The following is a 17,762-nucleotide window of genomic DNA, read 5'->3' on the forward strand; positions in this document are numbered from 1 at the left end:
GGGTAGACTAGTGGTTAGAGTGGAGGGGCAGCAGGGTAGCCTAGTGGTTAGAGTGGAGGGGCAGCAGGGTAGCCTAGTGGTTAGAGTGGAGGGGCGGCAGGGTAGACTAGTGGTTAGAGTGGAGGGGCGGCAGGGTAGACTAGTGGTTAGAGTGGAGGGGCGGCAGCGTAGCCTAGTGGTTAGAGTGGAGGGGCGGCAGGGTAGACTAGTGGTTAGAGTGGAGGGGCGGCAGGGTAGACTAGTGGTTAGAGTGGAGGGCCGGCAGGGTAGACTAGTGGTTAGAGTGGAGGGCCGGCAGGGTAGACTAGTGGTTAGAGTGGAGGGGCGGCAGGGTAGACTAGTGGTTAGAGTGGAGGGGCGGCAGGGTAGACTAGTGGTTAGAGTGGAGGGGCGGCAGGGTAGACTAGTGGTTAGAGTGGAGGGGCGGCAGGGTAGACTAGTGGTTAGAGTGGAGGGCCGGCAGGGTAGACTAGTGGTTAGAGTGGAGGGGCGGCAGGGTAGACTAGTGGTTAGAGTGGAGGGGCGGCAGGGTAGACTAGTGGTTAGAGTGGAGGGGCGGCAGGGTAGACTAGTGGTTAGAGTGGAGGGGCGGCAGGGTAGACTAGTGGTTAGAGTGGAGGGGCGGCAGGGTAGACTAGTGGTTAGAGTGGAGGGGCGGCAGGGTAGACTAGTGGTTAGAGTGGAGGGGCGGCAGCGTAGACTAGTGGTTAGAGTGGAGGGCCGGCAGGGTAGACTAGTGGTTAGAGTGGAGGGGCGGCAGGGTAGACTAGTGGTTAGAGTGGAGGGGCGGCAGGGTAGACTAGTGGTTAGAGTGGAGGGGCGGCAGGGTAGACTAGTGGTTAGAGTGGAGGGGCGGCAGGGTAGACTAGTGGTTAGAGTGGAGGGGCGGCAGGGTAGACTAGTGGTTAGAGTGGAGGGGCGGCAGGGTAGACTAGTGGTTAGAGTGGAGGGGCGGCAGCGTAGACTAGTGGTTAGAGTGGAGGGGCGGCAGCGTAGCCTAGTGGTTAGAGTGGAGGGGCGGCAGCGTAGCCTAGTGGTTAGAGTGGAGGGGCGGCAGGGTAGACTAGTGGTTAGAGTGGAGGGGCGGCAGGGTAGACTAGTGGTTAGAGTGGAGTGGCGGCAGGGTAGACTAGTGGTTAGAGTGGAGGGGCGGCAGGGTAGACTAGTGGTTAGAGTGGAGGGGCGGCAGCGTAGACTAGTGGTTAGAGTGGAGGGGCGGCAGGGTAGACTAGTGGTTAGAGTGGAGGGGCGGCAGGGTAGACTAGTGGTTAGAGTGGAGGGGCGGCAGCGTAGCCTAGTGGTTAGAGTGGAGGGGCGGCAGCGTAGACTAGTGGTTAGAGTGGAGGGGTGGAGGGGCGGCAGCGTAGCCTAGTGGTTAGAGTGGAGGGGCGGCAGCGTAGCCTAGTGGTTAGAGTGGAGGGGCGGCAGGGTAGACTAGTGGTTAGAGTGGAGGGGCGGCAGGGTAGACTAGTGGTTAGAGTGGAGGGGCGGCAGGGTAGACTAGTGGTTAGAGTGGAGGGGCGGCAGGGTAGACTAGTGGTTAGAGTGGAGGGGCGGCAGGGTAGACTAGTGGTTAGAGTGGAGGGGCGGCAGGGTAGACTAGTGGTTAGAGTGGAGGGGAGGCAGCGTAGCCTAGTGGTTAGAGTGGAGGGGCGGCAGGGTAGACTAGTGGTTAGAGTGGAGGGGCGGCAGCGTAGCCTAGTGGTTAGAGTGGAGGGGCGGCAGGGTAGACTAGTGGTTAGAGTGGAGGGGCGGCAGGGTAGACTAGTGGTTAGAGTGGAGGGGCGGCAGGGTAGACTAGTGGTTAGAGTGGAGGGGCGGCAGGGTAGACTAGTGGTTAGAGTGGAGGGGCGGCAGGGTAGCCTAGTGGTTAGAGTGGAGGGGCGGCAGGTAGACTAGTGGTTAGAGTGGAGGGGCGGCAGGGTAGACTAGTGGTTAGAGTGGAGGGGCGGCAGGGTAGACTAGTGGTTAGAGTGGAGGGGCGGCAGGGTAGACTAGTGGTTAGAGTGGAGGGGCGGCAGGGTAGACTAGTGGTTAGAGTGGAGGGGCGGCAGGGTAGCCTAGTGGTTAGAGTGGAGGGGCGGCAGGTAGACTAGTGGTTAGAGTGGAGGGGCGGCAGCGTGGACTAGTGGTTAGAGTGGAGGGGCGGCAGGGTAGACTAGTGGTTAGAGTGGAGGGGCGGCAGGGTAGACTAGTGGTAAGAGTGGAGGGGCGGCAGGGTAGCCTAGTGGTTAGAGTGGAGGGGCGGCAGGTAGACTAGTGGTTAGAGTGGAGGGGCGGCAGGGTAGACTAGTGGTTAGAGTGGAGGGGCGGCAGCGTAGCCTAGTGGTTAGAGTGGAGGGGCGGCAGCGTAGCCTAGTGGTTAGAGTGGAGGGGCGGCAGCGTAGACTAGTGGTTAGAGTGGAGGGGCGGCAGCGTAGACTAGTGGTTAGAGTGGAGGGGCGGCAGCGTAGCCTAGTGGTTAGAGTGGAGGGGCGGCAGCGTAGCCTAGTGGTTAGAGTGGAGGGGCGGCAGCGTAGCCTAGTGGTTAGAGTGGAGGGGCGGCAGGGTAGACTAGTGGTTAGAGTGGAGGGGCGGCAGGGTAGACTAGTGGTTAGAGTGGAGGGGCGGCAGGGTAGACTAGTGGTTAGAGTGGAGGGGCGGCAGGGTAGACTAGTGGTTAGAGTGGAGGGGCGGCAGGGTAGACTAGTGGTTAGAGTGGAGGGGTGGAGGGGCGGCAGCGTAGACTAGTGGTTAGAGTGGAGGGGCGGCAGGGTAGACTAGTGGTTAGAGTGGAGGGGTGGAGGGGCGGCAGGGTAGACTAGTGGTTAGAGTGGAGGGGCGGCAGCGTAGACTAGTGGTTAGAGTGGAGGGGCGGCAGGGTAGACTAGTGGTTAGAGTGGAGGGGTGGAGGGGCGGCAGCGTAGCTTAGTGGTTAGAGTGGAGGGGCGGCAGGGTAGACTAGTGGTTAGAGTGGAGGGGAGGCAGGTAGACTAGTGGTTAGAGTGGAGGGGAGGCAGGTAGACTAGTGGTTAGAGTGGAGGGGTGGCAAGTAGCCTAGTGGTTAGAGTGGAGGGGCGGCAGGGTAGCCTAGTGGTTAGAGTGGAGGGGCGGCAGCGTAGCCTAGTGGTTAGAGTGGAGGGGCGGCAGCGTAGCCTAGTGGTTAGAGTGGAGGGCCGGCAGGGTAGCCTAGTGGTTAGAGTGGAGGGGCGGCAGCGTAGCCTAGTGGTTAGAGTGGAGGGGCGGCAGCGTAGACTAGTGGTTAGAGTGGAGGGGCGGCAGCGTAGCCTAGTGGTTAGAGTGGAGGGGCGGCAGCGTAGCCTAGTGGTTAGAGTGGAGGGGCGGCAGGGTAGCCTAGTGGTTAGAGTGGAGGGGCGGCAGCGTAGACTAGTGTTTAGAGTGGAGGGGCGGCAGGGTAGCCTAGTGGTTAGAGTGGAGGGGCGGCAGCGTAGCCTAGTGGTTAGAGTGGAGGGTCGGCAGGGTAGCCTAGTGGTTAGAGTGGAGGGGCGGCAGGGTAGCCTAGTGGTTAGAGTGGAGGGGCGGCAGCGTAGCCTAGTGGTTAGAGTGGAGGGGCGGCAGGGTAGCCTAGTGGTTAGAGTGGAGGGGCGGCAGGGGAGCCTAGTGGTTAGAGTGGAGGGGCGGCAGGGTAGCCTAGTGGTTAGAGTGGAGGGGCGGCAGGGTAGCCTAGTGGTTAGAGTGGAGGGGCGGCAGGGTAGCCTAGTGGTTGGACTAGTAACCGGAAGGTTGCAAGTTCAAACCCCCGAGCTGACAAGGTACAAATCTGTCGTTCTACCCCTGAACAGGCAGTTAACCCGCTGTTCCTAGGCCGTCATTGAAAATAAGAATTTGTTCTTAACTGACTTGCCTAGTTAAATAAAGATAAAATAAATATACTTTTTTTTTTTTTAAACAGATCAGGGTTGTTTTCCAGCTGACTTTGAATTTAAGTTGATCCTTAAATTTGATCGTGTCCCAGGACAGGAGGCAGTTGGTATCAGGTAACACTCAGAGCGTCACATCAATTAGTATTAGCAGGAAACACAGTTTACCATGCAGGGCCCTCTGCTGGGGACACGACAGGCTGTCCCTCATAACATCAGGCAGTCAGTGAGGGTGGTTCCTGTTGAAGACAACACAAATCAACACCAATGTCGGCCGTCTCCACTCAGTAGATCCCCGGCTGGGTGTCAAATAGTTGGGAAATTAACAGAAAAATTTGTCTGTTCTGTGGTCAGAGACGAGGCTGTGCACGGCCGGCGTTCGTGTTGGTCTTGTTCTTTACATTGAGGGTAGACATTAAGATGTCATTGAGGGTAGTGATTCCTACACGGAACGTTGGGAACATAAGAGGGGAAAGGAAGGAGAAGCATTTAGCTAATACAGACAGACAGATAGACAGGCAGGCAGGCAGACAGACAGACAGACAGACAGACAGACAGACAGACAGACAGACAGAAGATCCTCTCCTACTAGACAGACAGACAGACAGACAGACAGACAGACAGACAGACAGACAGAAGATCCTCTCCTACACAGACAGACAGACAGACAGACAGACAGACAGACAGACAGACAGACAGACAGACAGACAGACATCAGATCCTCTCCTACTAGACAGACAGACAGACAGACAGACAGACAGACATCCTCTATTTTTCCTCTTTGGCAACAACACTTATTCTGTCGAAGGGTTAAAGGACAGACAATTTTCTGTTTCCAATTTGTAAAAAGCATTTGTTGACTGTAATTGTTTGATTGCTTTATGGGGAAGCTCAATAAGGAAGCTCAATAAGGAAGCTCAATAAGGAATAGGGAAGCTCAATAAGGAAGCTCAATAAGGAAGGAGCACAGAATCCTTCCAGGGGTGCTCCGGATGAGTTAGGGACTGGCAAGCAGGGTTCAAATGACCCAGTGGAAATTGGAAACATTTATGAAGGTTAATCCAACTGACATTTTGGGATGTTCTAGGGGGGTTGCCCATACTCTCTAGGGCGTGCCCGACATATCTTGGGGGTGTCTGACATCAAAGTGTTTGACTTGTGGGGGGGGGTCCACATCGATATTAAAATGATCACCCCCGTTTATGCATGGAGATGAAGACAGACTGTCCCTTAAGAGTAAAGTCTCTCCAGATGAAGACAGACTGTCTCTTAATTAAGAGTATAGTATCTCCAGAGGAAGACAGACTGTCTCTTAATTAAGAGTAACGTCTCTCCAGAGGAAGACAGACTGTCTCTTAATTAAGAGTATAGTATCTCCAGAGGAAGACAGACTGTCTCTTAATTAAGAGTATAGTATCTCCAGAGGAAGACAGACTGTGTCTTAATTAAGAGTATAGTATCTCCAGAGGAAGACAGACTGTCTCTTAATTAAGAGTATAGTATCTCCAGAGGAAGACAGACTGTCTCTTATTTAAGAGTAAAGTCTCTCCAGAGGAAGACAGACTGTCTCTTAATTAAGAGTAACGTCTCTCCAGAGGAAGACAGACTGTCTCTTAATTAAGAGTATAGTATCTCCAGAGGAAGACAGACTGTCTCTTAATTAAGAGTATAGTATCTCCAGAGGAAGACAGACTGTCTCTTAATTAAGAGTATAGTATCTCCAGAGGAAGACAGACTGTCTCTTAAGAGTAAAGTCTCTCCAGAGGAAGACAGACTGTCTCTTAATTAAGAGTATAGTATCTCCAGAGGAAGACAGACTGTCTCTTAATTGAGTATAGTATCTCCAGAGGAAGACAGACTGTCTCTTAATTGAGTATAGTATCTCCAGAGGAAGACAGACTGTCTCTTAATTAAGAGTATATTATCTCCAGAGGAAGACAGACTGTCTCTTAATTAAGAGTAAAGTCTCTCCAGAGGAAGACAGACTGTCTCTTAATTAAGAGTAACGTCTCTCCAGAGGAAGACAGACTGTCTCTTAATTAAGAGTAACGTCTCTCCAGAGGAAGACAGACTGTCTCTTAATTAAGAGTAACGTCTCTCCAGAGGAAGACAGACTGTCTCTTAATTAAGAGTATAGTATCTCCAGAGGAAGACAGACTGTCTCTTAATTAAGAGTAAAGTCTCTCCAGAGGAAGACAGACTGTCTCTTAAGAGTAAAGTCTCTCCAGAGGAAGACAGACTGTCTCTTAAGAGTAAAGTCTCTCCACCTCCCAGAGAGTTGAGGGTATAAATTCAGCCCCTCGTCCAATGAACACCTAACCAATGAATCATACAACGCATGGAGACACTCCAGACAAATGGCTTCTATCTACTGTCAGTTGCCTCTTGATTAAGTGTCCAGGGAAGCTCTGATTCACAGCTGTAGGTGGTTGGTGGGTCTTGATTAAGTGTCTGTCCAGGGAAGCTCTGATTCACAGCTGTAGGTGGTTGGTGGGTCTTGATTAAGTGTCTGGCCAGGGAAGCTCTGATTCACAGCTGTAGGTGGTTGGTGGGTCTTGATTAAGTGTCTGTCCAGGGAAGCTCTGATTCACAGCTGTAGGTGGTTGGTGGGTCTTGATTAAGTGTCTGTCCAGGGAAGCTCTGATTCACAGCTGTAGGTGGTTGGTGGTCTTGATCAAGTGTCTGTCCAGGGAAGCTCTGATTCACAGCTGTAGGTGGTTGGTGGGTCTTGATCAAGTGTCTGGCCAGGGAAGCTCTGATTCACAGCTGTAGGTGGTTGGTGGGTCTTGGTTAAGTGTCTGTCCAGGGAAGCTCTGATTCACAGCTGTAGGTGGTTGGTGGGTCTTGATTAAGTGTCTGGCCAGGGAAGCTCTGATTCACAGCTGTAGGTGGTTGGTGGGTCTTGATTAAGTGTCTGGCCAGGGAAGCTCTGATTCACAGCTGTAGGTGGTTGGTGGGTCTTGATTAAGTGTCAAGGTAAGCTCTGATTCACAGCTATAGGTGGTTGGTGGGTCTTGATTAAGTGTCCAGGGAAGCTCTGATTCACAGCTGTAGGTGGTTGGTGGGTCTTGATTAAGTGTCCAGGGAAGCTCTGATTCACAGCTGTAGGTGGTTGGTGGGTCTTGATTAAGTGTCTGGCCAGGGAAGCTCTGATTCACAGCTGTAGAGGGAAACTAAGCTTATTAGGTTGCAGTATCAGTTCCAGAGGGAGGAAGAGCTTCCCTGTTCAGGAGCTGGTACTACCTAGATTATATCCCAAATAGCAGCCTATTCCCTATTTAGTGCACTACTTTTGTCCAGAGGTTTATGACGGTTCTAGTCAAAAGTAGTGCACTACATAGGGAATAGGGTACAGTTTAGGGCGCAACCCTAATCTGTATCGCTACTCAACCCCGACCTCCAAGCACTTGACTGAGTATTTATAGCAATCCCATCAACATTCCTGCATTATTCACCTCACCAGAGAGGCACGTTTCTAATCTACAAGGACATCAGCCATGCTGTCCATTTATCTCACTCTCATCGCCATATTGTAAACACTTTTTTTTGGGGGGGGGGGGGATTCATCCCAAATGGCACCCTATTCCCTACATAGTGCACTACTTTTGACCAGGAATAGGGCGCTATTTGGGATTCCCCCGTATTAATGTTGACGGGGTCTAGGCAGTGTAAATGAGTGTTACCCAGCCGCGGAGGTGTCGTTGTGAATTGATTGCGTGTGAAGAAATAGCTTGGGTTGCTAACCCTGTGGCAACATTAAATGATCAACCGGCTGTACATTTACTTACCCTCTCATGGTTGGAAAAGGACATTAACAAATGTTTTACCCAGAATGAGCTCTCTCTCTCTCTCTGTCTCTCTCTGTCTCTCTCTCTCTCTCTGTCTCTCTCTGTCTCTCCCTGTCTCTCCCTGTCTCTCTCTCTCTCTCTCTCTCTCTCTGTCTCTCTCTGTCTCTCTCTCTCTCTCTCTCTCTCTCTCTCTCTCTCTGTCTCTCCCTGTCTCTCTCTCTCTCTCTCTCTCTCTGTCTCTCTCTCTCTCTGTCTCTCTCTGTCTCTCCCTGTGTCTCTCTCTCTCTCTCTCTCTGTCTCTCTCTCTCTCTCTCCTCTCTCTCATTAGTGTGTGTCGGTCTTTGTAAAGCGTCAACACGGCACTTTATAAAATGGAGTGTTTTCTGCTTCAGGGGCAAAAGGAGAATAAAAAATAATTGTAAAAAATGTGTGAAGGTTAAACTGCTGATTAATGTTTCTTTGAGTTAAGTCTCCATGAAATAGCAATAAGACTGACGTGGTAGATTGGCTGTGCTTCACTTATCAGATCAGATGGGGTTGGCAGTGGAACAGTAAAGTCTGTGGTTGTAGGGAGATTTTACACCACTTTGACTCAGCTTCTGCTTGGTCTTGGTAACAACGGTTATAAAGACCTACAGTAGGTAGATAAAGACCTACAGTAGGTAGATCATAGGTAGATAAAGACCTACAGTAGGTAGATAAAGACCTACAGTATGTAGATAAATACCTACAGTATGTAGATAAAGACCTACAGTAGGTAGATAAAGACCTACAGTATGTAGATAAAGACCTACAGTATGTAGATAAAGACCTACAGTAGGTAGATAAAGACCTACAGTAGGTAGATAAAGACCTACAGTAGGTAGATAAAGACCTACAGTAGGTAGATAAAGACCTACAGTAGGTAGATAAAGACCTACAGTAGGTAGATAATAGGTAGATAAAGACCTACAGTAGGTAGATAAAGACCTACAGTAGGTAGATAATAGGTAGATAAAGACCTACAGTATGTAGATAAAGACCTACAGTAGGTAGATAAAGACCTACAGTAGGTAGATAATAGGTAGATAAAGACCTACAGTATGTAGATAAAGACCTACAGTAGGTAGATAAAGACCTACAGTAGGTAGATAATAGGTAGATAAAGACCTACAGTAGGTAGATAAAGACCTACAGTAGGTAGATAATAGGTAGATAAAGACCTACAGTATGTAGATAAAGACCTACAGTAGGTAGATAAAGACCTACAGTAGGTAGATAATAGGTAGATAAAGACCTACAGTATGTAGATAAAGACCTACAGTATGTAGATAAAGACCTACAGTAGGTAGATAATAGGTAGATAAAGACCTACAGTATGTAGATAATAGGTAGATAAAGACCTACAGTAGGTAGATAAAGACCTACAGTAGGTAGATAAAGACCTACAGTAGGTAGATAATAGGTAGATAAAGACCTACAGTAGGTAGATAAAGACCTACAGTAGGTAGATAAAGACCTACAGTAGGTAGATAATAGGTAGATAAAGACCTACAGTATGTAGATAAAGACCTACAGTATGTAGATAAAGACCTACAGTATGTAGATAAAGACCTACAGTATGTAGATAAAGACCTACAGTAGGTAGATAAAGACCTACAGTAGGTAGATAATAGGTAGATAAAGACCTACAGTATGTAGATAAAGACCTACAGTATGTAGATAAAGACCTACAGTAGGTAGATAAAGACCTACAGTATGTAGATAAAGACCTACAGTATGTAGATAAAGACCTACAGTAGGTAGATAAAGACCTACAGTAGGTAGATAAAGACCTACAGTAGGTAGATAAAGACCTACAGTAGGTAGATAAAGACCTACAGTACGTACATAAAGACCTACAGTATGTAGATAAAGACCTACAGTATGTAGATAAAGACCTACAGTAGGTAGATAAAGACCTACAGTAGGTAGATAAAGACCTACAGTAGGTAGATAATAGGTAGATAAAGACCTACAGTAGGTAGATAAAGACCTACAGTATGTAGATAAAGACCTACAGTAGGTAGATAATAGGTAGATAAAGACCTAGATATAAGTTGATTGATTTATAATTGATGGGATATTTTCCAGACTCTCAATGCTCTTACATAGTAAGAAGGTAAAGTCACCTCATCTAATGAATCAATCATCCGTGAATCAATTAATGGATCCATTATTCAGAACAGTCCCCTAACCTCTCCTCTCCTCCTCCTCCTCCCCTCAGGTTGCTTCCTGTTCTGCTGGACCCCGTTCTTCGTCGTCCACACCACCCGGGCCCTGTGTGCTACCTGCTACATCCCGCAGGCCCTGATAAGCACCGTCACCTGGCTGGGCTACGTCAACAGCGCCCTCAACCCCATTATCTACACGGTCTTCAACACAGAGTTCAGGAAGTTCTTCAAGAAGTCCCTCCACTCATTCAGCTGCTGCTGACGTCAGCCCCACACCGCAGGAACAATGGTAGCGCTAACCGTACTCTCACAGAAGGCGTATATTACTGCACAGGCATTTCCAGTTGGGGTCAGTTCAGAAGGTACACAAAAAAAAATGTCCAATTATCTTCAATGCTTTTCGGTGAGGAGAATGTGGAATTGACTTTCTTAATTGCCTGGGGATGGCCCAGGGCTAAATCTGTATGTATTGCTCTGGGGTGGCCAACCCTCCTCCTGGACAGCTACTTAGTGAACAGGTTTTTGCTACAACCCTACCCTAAACAGATGACCTTGATCAGCAGGGATGGAGCCAGCACACCCTGTAGATCTCCAGGAGGAGGTTACAAGTTAAACCTTCATTTAACTAGGCAAGTCAGTTAAAGAACACATTCTTATTTACAATGACGGCCTACCGGGGATCAGTGTGTTAACTGCTTTGTTCAGGGGCAGAACAACAGATTTTTACCCTTGTCAGCTTGGGGATTCGATCCAGCAACCTTTAGGTTACCGACCCAACGCTCTAACCACTAGGCTACATGCTGGTTACTGACCCAACGCTCTAACCACTAGGCTACCTGCTGGTTACTGACCCGACGCTCTAACCACTAGTCTACCTGCTGGTTACTGACCCAACGCTCTAACCACTAGGCTACCTGCTGCCTCAACCCCATAGTCATGCCACTGAGATATGGGTATATGAGTGTTGTGGGTGGGCGGAGTTGGGTGGGCGGAGTCTGAGACCATTCCAATTGTTCTAAAGTAACATCGCTATCCATCCTGGATACCATGGCGATGCTGGCTTTGCATTGTTTATTACAGGTGTGGTATGAGGCTTAATACTAGCATTATAACAGTCTTACGACGGTGTTATTACAGCCCTGTGATTACACCTTTAAATCTGAAGTTATTTAGCTGACAGCATTATGAAGAACAGAAGCTAATCAATGAATGCATTCATACAGTGTGTATGATACTGAAGCTTTAGCCTGTAACCTCGTATACAAATCCATTCAAATGTTGTTTTATTTCATTTTTGAAAGTTTGTTGTAATGTTGTTTGTTTTTGCCATTTTAACTGAAGCCAATACTTTGACTGTGTCTGCCTGTAACAGCAGTCTGTTTGTCGGGTCATTGACAGTGCCTACTGTTTTACCATATCCACGTTTTATGTGGAAAGCTTTCCAATAAAATAAAAGACACCTATTTGTAAAGCAATGCCTTGTTCTCATCAGTATCAGCAATAACACCAGTTTGTCAGCTAAAAACTCCTTGCAGGAACAACAACTTAGGCGGTCGTCCCCTCGCCCATACCCGGGCGCGAACCAGGGACCCTCTGCACACATCAACAACTGACACCCACGAAGCATCGTTACCCATCGCTCCACAAAAGCCACGGCCCTTGCAGAGTAAGGGGAACTACTACTTCAAGGTCTCAGAGCGAGTGACGTCACCGATTGGAACGCTATTTAGCGCTGCACCACCGCTAACTAAGCTAGCCGTTTCACATCCGTTACATACACATGCACACAAAAAAATAACTAGGTCTAGATATCAACACATCAGCTTTCCCAGCGAAATAATCTATCTAGCAAAACTTGGCAGATATGTATTTTACATTTAAAGGACTTTCAGTCAGTCAGACAAAGTGGCAGAGGAAAATTAGGAGAATTGTGCCTTTTCCTCTCAGTTCTGTGGCTAGTTTCCTCTCCGTTCTGTGGCTAGTTTCCTCTCCGTTCTGTGGCTAGTTTCCTCTCCGTTCTGTGGCTAGTTTCCTCTCCGTTCTGTGGCTAGTTTCCTCTCCGTTCTGTGGCTAGTTTCCTCTCAGTTCTGTGGCTAGTTTCCTCTCAGTTCTGTGGCTAGTTTCCTCTCAGTTCTGTGGCTAGTTTCCTCTCAGTTCTGTGGCTAGTTTCCTCTCAGTTCTGTGGCTAGTTTCCTCTCCGTTCTGTGGCTAGTTTCCTCTCAGTTTTGTGGCTAGTAGTTCAGAGAGCAATTTAAACACTCAGGCAGAGAGAGAGAGAGAGAGACAGAGAGGTGGCAACAAGGACCGATGAAACCATGAGAAACTCTGGGAACATCAGAGATCCAACTGCAGTTGGTGACATGATTTACTGAGAGAGAAGAGAGAGAGAGGAGAGAAGAGAGAGAAAGAGAGAGAGAGAGAAGAGAAGAGAGAGGAGAGAGAGAAGAGAGAGAGAAGAGAGAAGAGAGAGGAGAGAAGAGAGAGGAGAGAAGAGAGAGAGAAGAGAGAAAGAGAGAGAGAAGAGAGAGAGAAGAGAGAGAGAGAGAATTGAATTGAGAGAGACGGCAAATGTGACCATTTTGATGACGTACACAATGCAAGAAAGAGACGTGATGACACACTATAATGATCGTCACCCAGAGGCTCTCTCTGCTCCACCTAGCCATGCTGAGTGGTTCGGAGGCTCTCTCTGCTCCACCTAGCCATGCTGAGTGGTTCGGAGGCTCTCTCTGCTCCACCTAGCCATGCTGAGTGGTTCGGAGGCTCTCTCTGCTCCACCTAGCCATGCTGAGTGGTTCGGAGGCTCTCTCTGCTCCACCTAGCCATGCTGAGTGGTTCGGAGGCTCTCTCTGCTCCACCTAGCCATGCTGAGTGGTTCGGAGACTCTCTCTGCTCCACCTAGCCATGCTGAGTGGTTCGGAGACTCTCTCTGCTCCACCTAGCCATGCTGAGTGGTTTGGAGACTCTCTCTGCTCCACCTAGCCATGCTGAGTGGTTCGGAGACTCTCTCTGCTCCACCTAGCCATGCTGAGTGGTTCGGAGGCTCTCTCTGCTCCACCTAGCCATGCTGAGTGGTTCGGAGGCTCTCTCTGCTCCACCTAGCCATGCTGAGTGGTTTGGAGACTCTCTCTGCTCCACCTAGCCATGCTGAGTGGTTAGGAGACTCTCTCTGCTCCCCCAGCCACCTAGCCATGCTGAGTGGTTCGGAGGCTCTCTCTGCTCCACCTAGCCATGCTGAGTGGTTCGGAGGCTCTCTCTGCTCCACCTAGCCATGCTGAGTGGTTTGGAGACTCTCTCTGCTCCACCTAGCCATGCTGAGTGGTTTGGAGACTCTCTCTGCTCCACCTAGCCATGCTGAGTGGTTCGGAGACTCTCTCTGCTCCACCTAGCCATGCTGAGTGGTTCGGAGGCTCTCTCTGCTCCACCTAGCCATGCTGAGTGGTTCGGAGGCTCTCTCTGCTCTCTCATGTAAGTTCAAACGGGATCATATCCTGGATATGATTCAATCAGAGTTCCCCCAGGGCTCTGATAACAGTCTGAGATAGAGGGATACACTGTTATCACTGTTACCTCACCAGGTGTCCTGGTCCAGGTCTGTCCCAGGTTCTCTCCCTATAACCAGGTGTCCTGGTCCAGGTCTTTCCCAGGCTCTCTCCCTATAACCAGGTGTCCTGGTCCAGGTCTGTTCCAGGCTCTCTCCCTATAACCAGGTGTCCTGGTCTGTCCCAGGCTCTCTCCCTATAACCAGGTGTCCAGGTCTGTCCCAGGCTCTCTCCCTATAACCAGGTATCCAGGTCTGTCCCAGGCTCTCTCCCTATAACCAGGTATCCAGGTCTGTCCCAGGCTCTCTCCCTATAACCAGGTGTCCAGGTCTGTCCCAGGCTCTCTCCCTATAACCAGGTATCCAGGTCTGTCCCAGGCTCTCTCCCTATAACCAGGTATCCAGGTCTGTCCCAGGCTCTCTCCCTATAACCAGGTATCCAGGTCTGTCCCAGGCTCTCTCCCTATAACCAGGTATCCAGGTCTGTCCCAGGCTCTCTCCCTATAACCAGGTATCCAGGTCTGTCCCAGGCTCTCTCCCTATAACCAGGTCTGTCCCAGGCTCTCTCCCTATAACCAGGTATCCAGGTCTGTCCCAGGCTCTCTCCCTATAACCAGGTATCCAGGTCTGTCCCAGGCTCTCTCCCTATAACCAGGTATCCAGGTCTGTCCCAGGCTCTCTCCCTATAACCAGGTATCCAGGTCTGTCCCAGGCTCTCTCCCTATAACCAGGTATCCAGGTCTGTCCCAGGCTCTCTCCCTATAACCAGGTATCCAGGTCTGTCCCAGGCTCTCTCCCTATAACCAGGTATCCAGGTCTGTCCCAGGCTCTCTCCCTATAACCAGGTATCCAGGTCTGTCCCAGGCTCTCTCCCTATAACCAGGTATCCAGGTCTGTCCCAGGCTCTCTCCCTATAACCAGGTATCCAGGTCTGTCCCAGGCTCTCTCCCTATAACCAGGTATCCAGGTCTGTCCCAGGCTCTCTCCCTATAACCAGGTGTCCTGGTCCAGGTCTGTCCCAGGCTCTCTCCCTATAACCAGGTGTCCATTTTTTTTGTTGATCCTTGGAAACTGCAGACAGTTTTATTTATTCACTTCATCTTCATGTTACCAGGTTGGAAGGCAGTCTGTTGAGGTTGAGAGAGCCTTTAAAACGTGGATGGGAACGACGGTTGTCATTCCATTTACACGGTTAGACGAACACGCGGTTTGTTCAGCAGTAAAGTGGAGCGGAACGATGATCCAACAGAGGATAATCAAGATGAAATGAGTAAGGAGGAGTGGGCTTCCCTCTGGACCGGACAGCAGAGTGTCACTCATCTCTGATTGACAGGTGAGTGATCATGACGACGGTTGTCATGACGTTGTGACTTGGAAATGGAATGTTGTATTTTTCACCCTGGGTGAAAGGATTCCTTTTAGTTCCTCTTTGTTAGGGTGTTAGTGTCTTTCCAAAATGTCCGCTATCTATAGTGCACTCCGCATGACCACAGCCCTATGGGCACTATCAAATCAAATCAAATGTTATTTGTCACATGCGCTGAATACAACAGATTTGACTGTGAAATGCATCATTACAGAGCCCTCCCTTATAATGCAGAGTAAAAACAAAAGGAATACATTGTAAATCAAGAGGAATAAAATAAAAAAAACACAAGAATGGTGCTATATACAGGAAGTACCAGTACTATATACAGGAAGTACCAGTACTATATACAGGAAGTACCAGTTCTATATACAGGAAGTACCAGTACTATATACAGGAAGTACCAGTACCAGATCACTGTGGTGCTATATACAGGGAGTACCAGTACCAGATCACTGTGGTGCTATATACAGGGAGTACCAGTACTATATACAGAGAGGAAGGACAAAGATCTTACATTTTGGAGAAATGTCCTCTGGTCTGACGAAACAAAAATAGAACTGTTTGGCCATAATGACAATCGTTATGCTTGGAGGAAAAAGGGGGAGGCTTGCAAGCCAAAGAACACCATCCCAACCGTGGAGCACGGGGATGACAGCATCATGTTGTGGGGGTGCTTTGCTGCAGGAGGGACTGGTGCACTTCACAAAATAGATGGCATCATGAGGTAGGAAAATTAAGTGGATATATTGAAGCAACATCTCAAGACATCAGTCAGGAAGTTAAAGCTTGGTCTCAAATGGGTCTTCCAAATGGACAATGACCCCAAGCATACTTCCAAAGTTCTGTCAAAATGGCTTAAGGACAACAAAGTCAAGGTATTGGAGTGACCATCACAAAGCCCTGACTTCAATCCCATAGAAAATTTGTGGGCAGAACTGAAAAGAGTGTGTGAGCAACGAGGCCTACAAACCTGACTCTGTTACACCAGCTCTGTCAGGAGAAATAAGCCAAAATTAACCCCAATTTATTGTGGGAAGCTTGTAGAAGGCTACCCGAAATGTTTGACCCAAGTGAAACAATTTAAAGGCAATGCTACCAAATACTAATTGAGTGTATGTAAACGTCTGACCCACTGGGAATGTGATTAAAGAAATTAAAGCTGAAATAAGTGATTTTCTCTGCTATTATTCTGACATTTCACATTCTTAAAATAAAGTGGTGATCCTAACTGACCTAAAACAGGGAATTTTTTACAAGGATTAAGTGTCAGGAATTGCGAAAAACTGAGTTTAAATATATTTGGCTAAGGTGTATGTTAACTTCCGACTTCAACTGTATATGCTACTCTATCATATTGGTCCTAGTTTACGTCAGGATGCTACTGGGTCAGTTATTACATTCTATTGTATTGGTAGTAGTTTACTAGGTCAGTTATTACATTATTCTATCGTATTGGTAGCAGTTTACTGGGTCAGTTATTACATTATTCTATCATATTGGTAGCAGTTTACTGGACCAGTTATTACATTATTCTATTGTATTGGTAGCAGTTTACTGGGTCAGTTATTACATTATTATATTGTATTGGTAGCAGTTTACTGGGTCAGTTATTACATTATTCTATTGTATTAGTAGTAGTTTACTGGGTCAGTTATTACATTATTATATTGTATTGGTAGTAGTTTACTGGGTCAGTTATTACATTATTCTATCATATTGGTAGCAGTTTACTGGGTCAGTTATTACATTATTCTATCATATTGGTAGCAGTTTACTGGGTCAGTTATTACATTCTATTGTATTGGTAGTAGTTTACTGGGTCAGTAATGACATTATTCTATCGTATTGGTAGTAGTTTACTAGGTCAGTTATTACATTATTCTATCGTATTGGTAGCAGTTTACTGGGTCAGTTATTACATTATTCTATCATATTGGTAGCAGTTTACTGGGTCAGTTATTACATTATTCTATCATATTGGTAGCAGTTTACTGGGTCAGTTATTACATTATTCTATCATATTGGTAGCAGTTTACTGGGTCAGTAATTACATTATTCTATCATATTGGTAGCAGTTTACTGGGTCAGTTATTACATTATTCTATCATATTGGTAGCAGTTTACTGGGTCAGTTATTACATTATTCTATCATATTGGTAGCAGTTTACTGGGTCAGTTATTACATTATTCTATTGTATTGGTAGTAGTTTACTGGGTCAGTTATTACATTATTCTATCATATTGGTAGCAGTTTACTGGGTCAGTTATTACATCGTATTGGTAGTAGTTTACTGGGTCAGTTATTACATCGTATTGGTAGTAGTTTACTGGGTCAGTTATTACATTATTCTATTGTATTGGTAGTAGTTTACTGGGTCAGTTATTACATTATTCTATCATATTGGTCCTAGTTTACTGGGTCAGTTATTACATTCTATTGTATTGGTAGTAGTTTACTGGGTCAGTTATTACATTATTATATTGTATTGGTAGTAGTTTACCGAGTCAGTTATTACATTATTCTATCATATTGGTCCTAGTTTACTGGGTCAGTTATTACATTATTCTATTGTATTGGTAGTAGTTTACTGGGTCAGTTATTACATTATTCTATTGGTGGTAGTTTACTGGGTCAGTTATTACATTATTATATTGTAGTGGTAGTAGTTTACTGGGTCAGTTATTACATTATTCTATTGTATTGGTAGTAGTTTGCTGGGTCAGTTATTACATTATTCTATCATATTGGTCCTAGTTTACTGGGTCAGTTATTACATTATTCTATTGTATTGGTAGTAGTTTACTGGGTCAGTTATTACATTATTCTATTGTATTGGTAGTAGTTTACCGGGTCAGTTATTACATCGTATTGGTAGTAGTTACTGGGTCAGTTTTTACATTATTCTATTGGTAGTAGTTACTGGGTCAGTTATTACATCGTATTGGTAGTAGTTACTGGGTCAGTTATTACATTATTCTATTGGTAGTAGTTACTGGGTCAGTTATTACATC

General features: G+C 47.3%; 1 protein-coding gene across 1 annotated transcript in view; it reads left to right on the forward strand.

The window, feature by feature from the left end:
• The window catches only part of LOC139384874 (D(4) dopamine receptor-like), a 31,994-nt gene extending 21,889 nt beyond the window's left edge, over nt 1-10,105 (forward strand). The window contains exon 4 of the mRNA XM_071129774.1: nt 9,894-10,105. Within this exon, the coding sequence (XP_070985875.1) occupies nt 9,894-10,102 (209 nt within the window). The 3' untranslated portion in view covers nt 10,103-10,105. The remainder of the gene's footprint in view (nt 1-9,893) is intronic.
• The last annotated feature ends 7,657 nt before the right edge of the window (nt 10,106-17,762 follow it).

The sequence above is a fragment of the Oncorhynchus clarkii genome, chromosome 26 (genome assembly GCF_045791955.1).
Source record: "Oncorhynchus clarkii lewisi isolate Uvic-CL-2024 chromosome 26, UVic_Ocla_1.0, whole genome shotgun sequence".
NCBI lineage: Eukaryota > Metazoa > Chordata > Actinopteri > Salmoniformes > Salmonidae > Oncorhynchus > Oncorhynchus clarkii.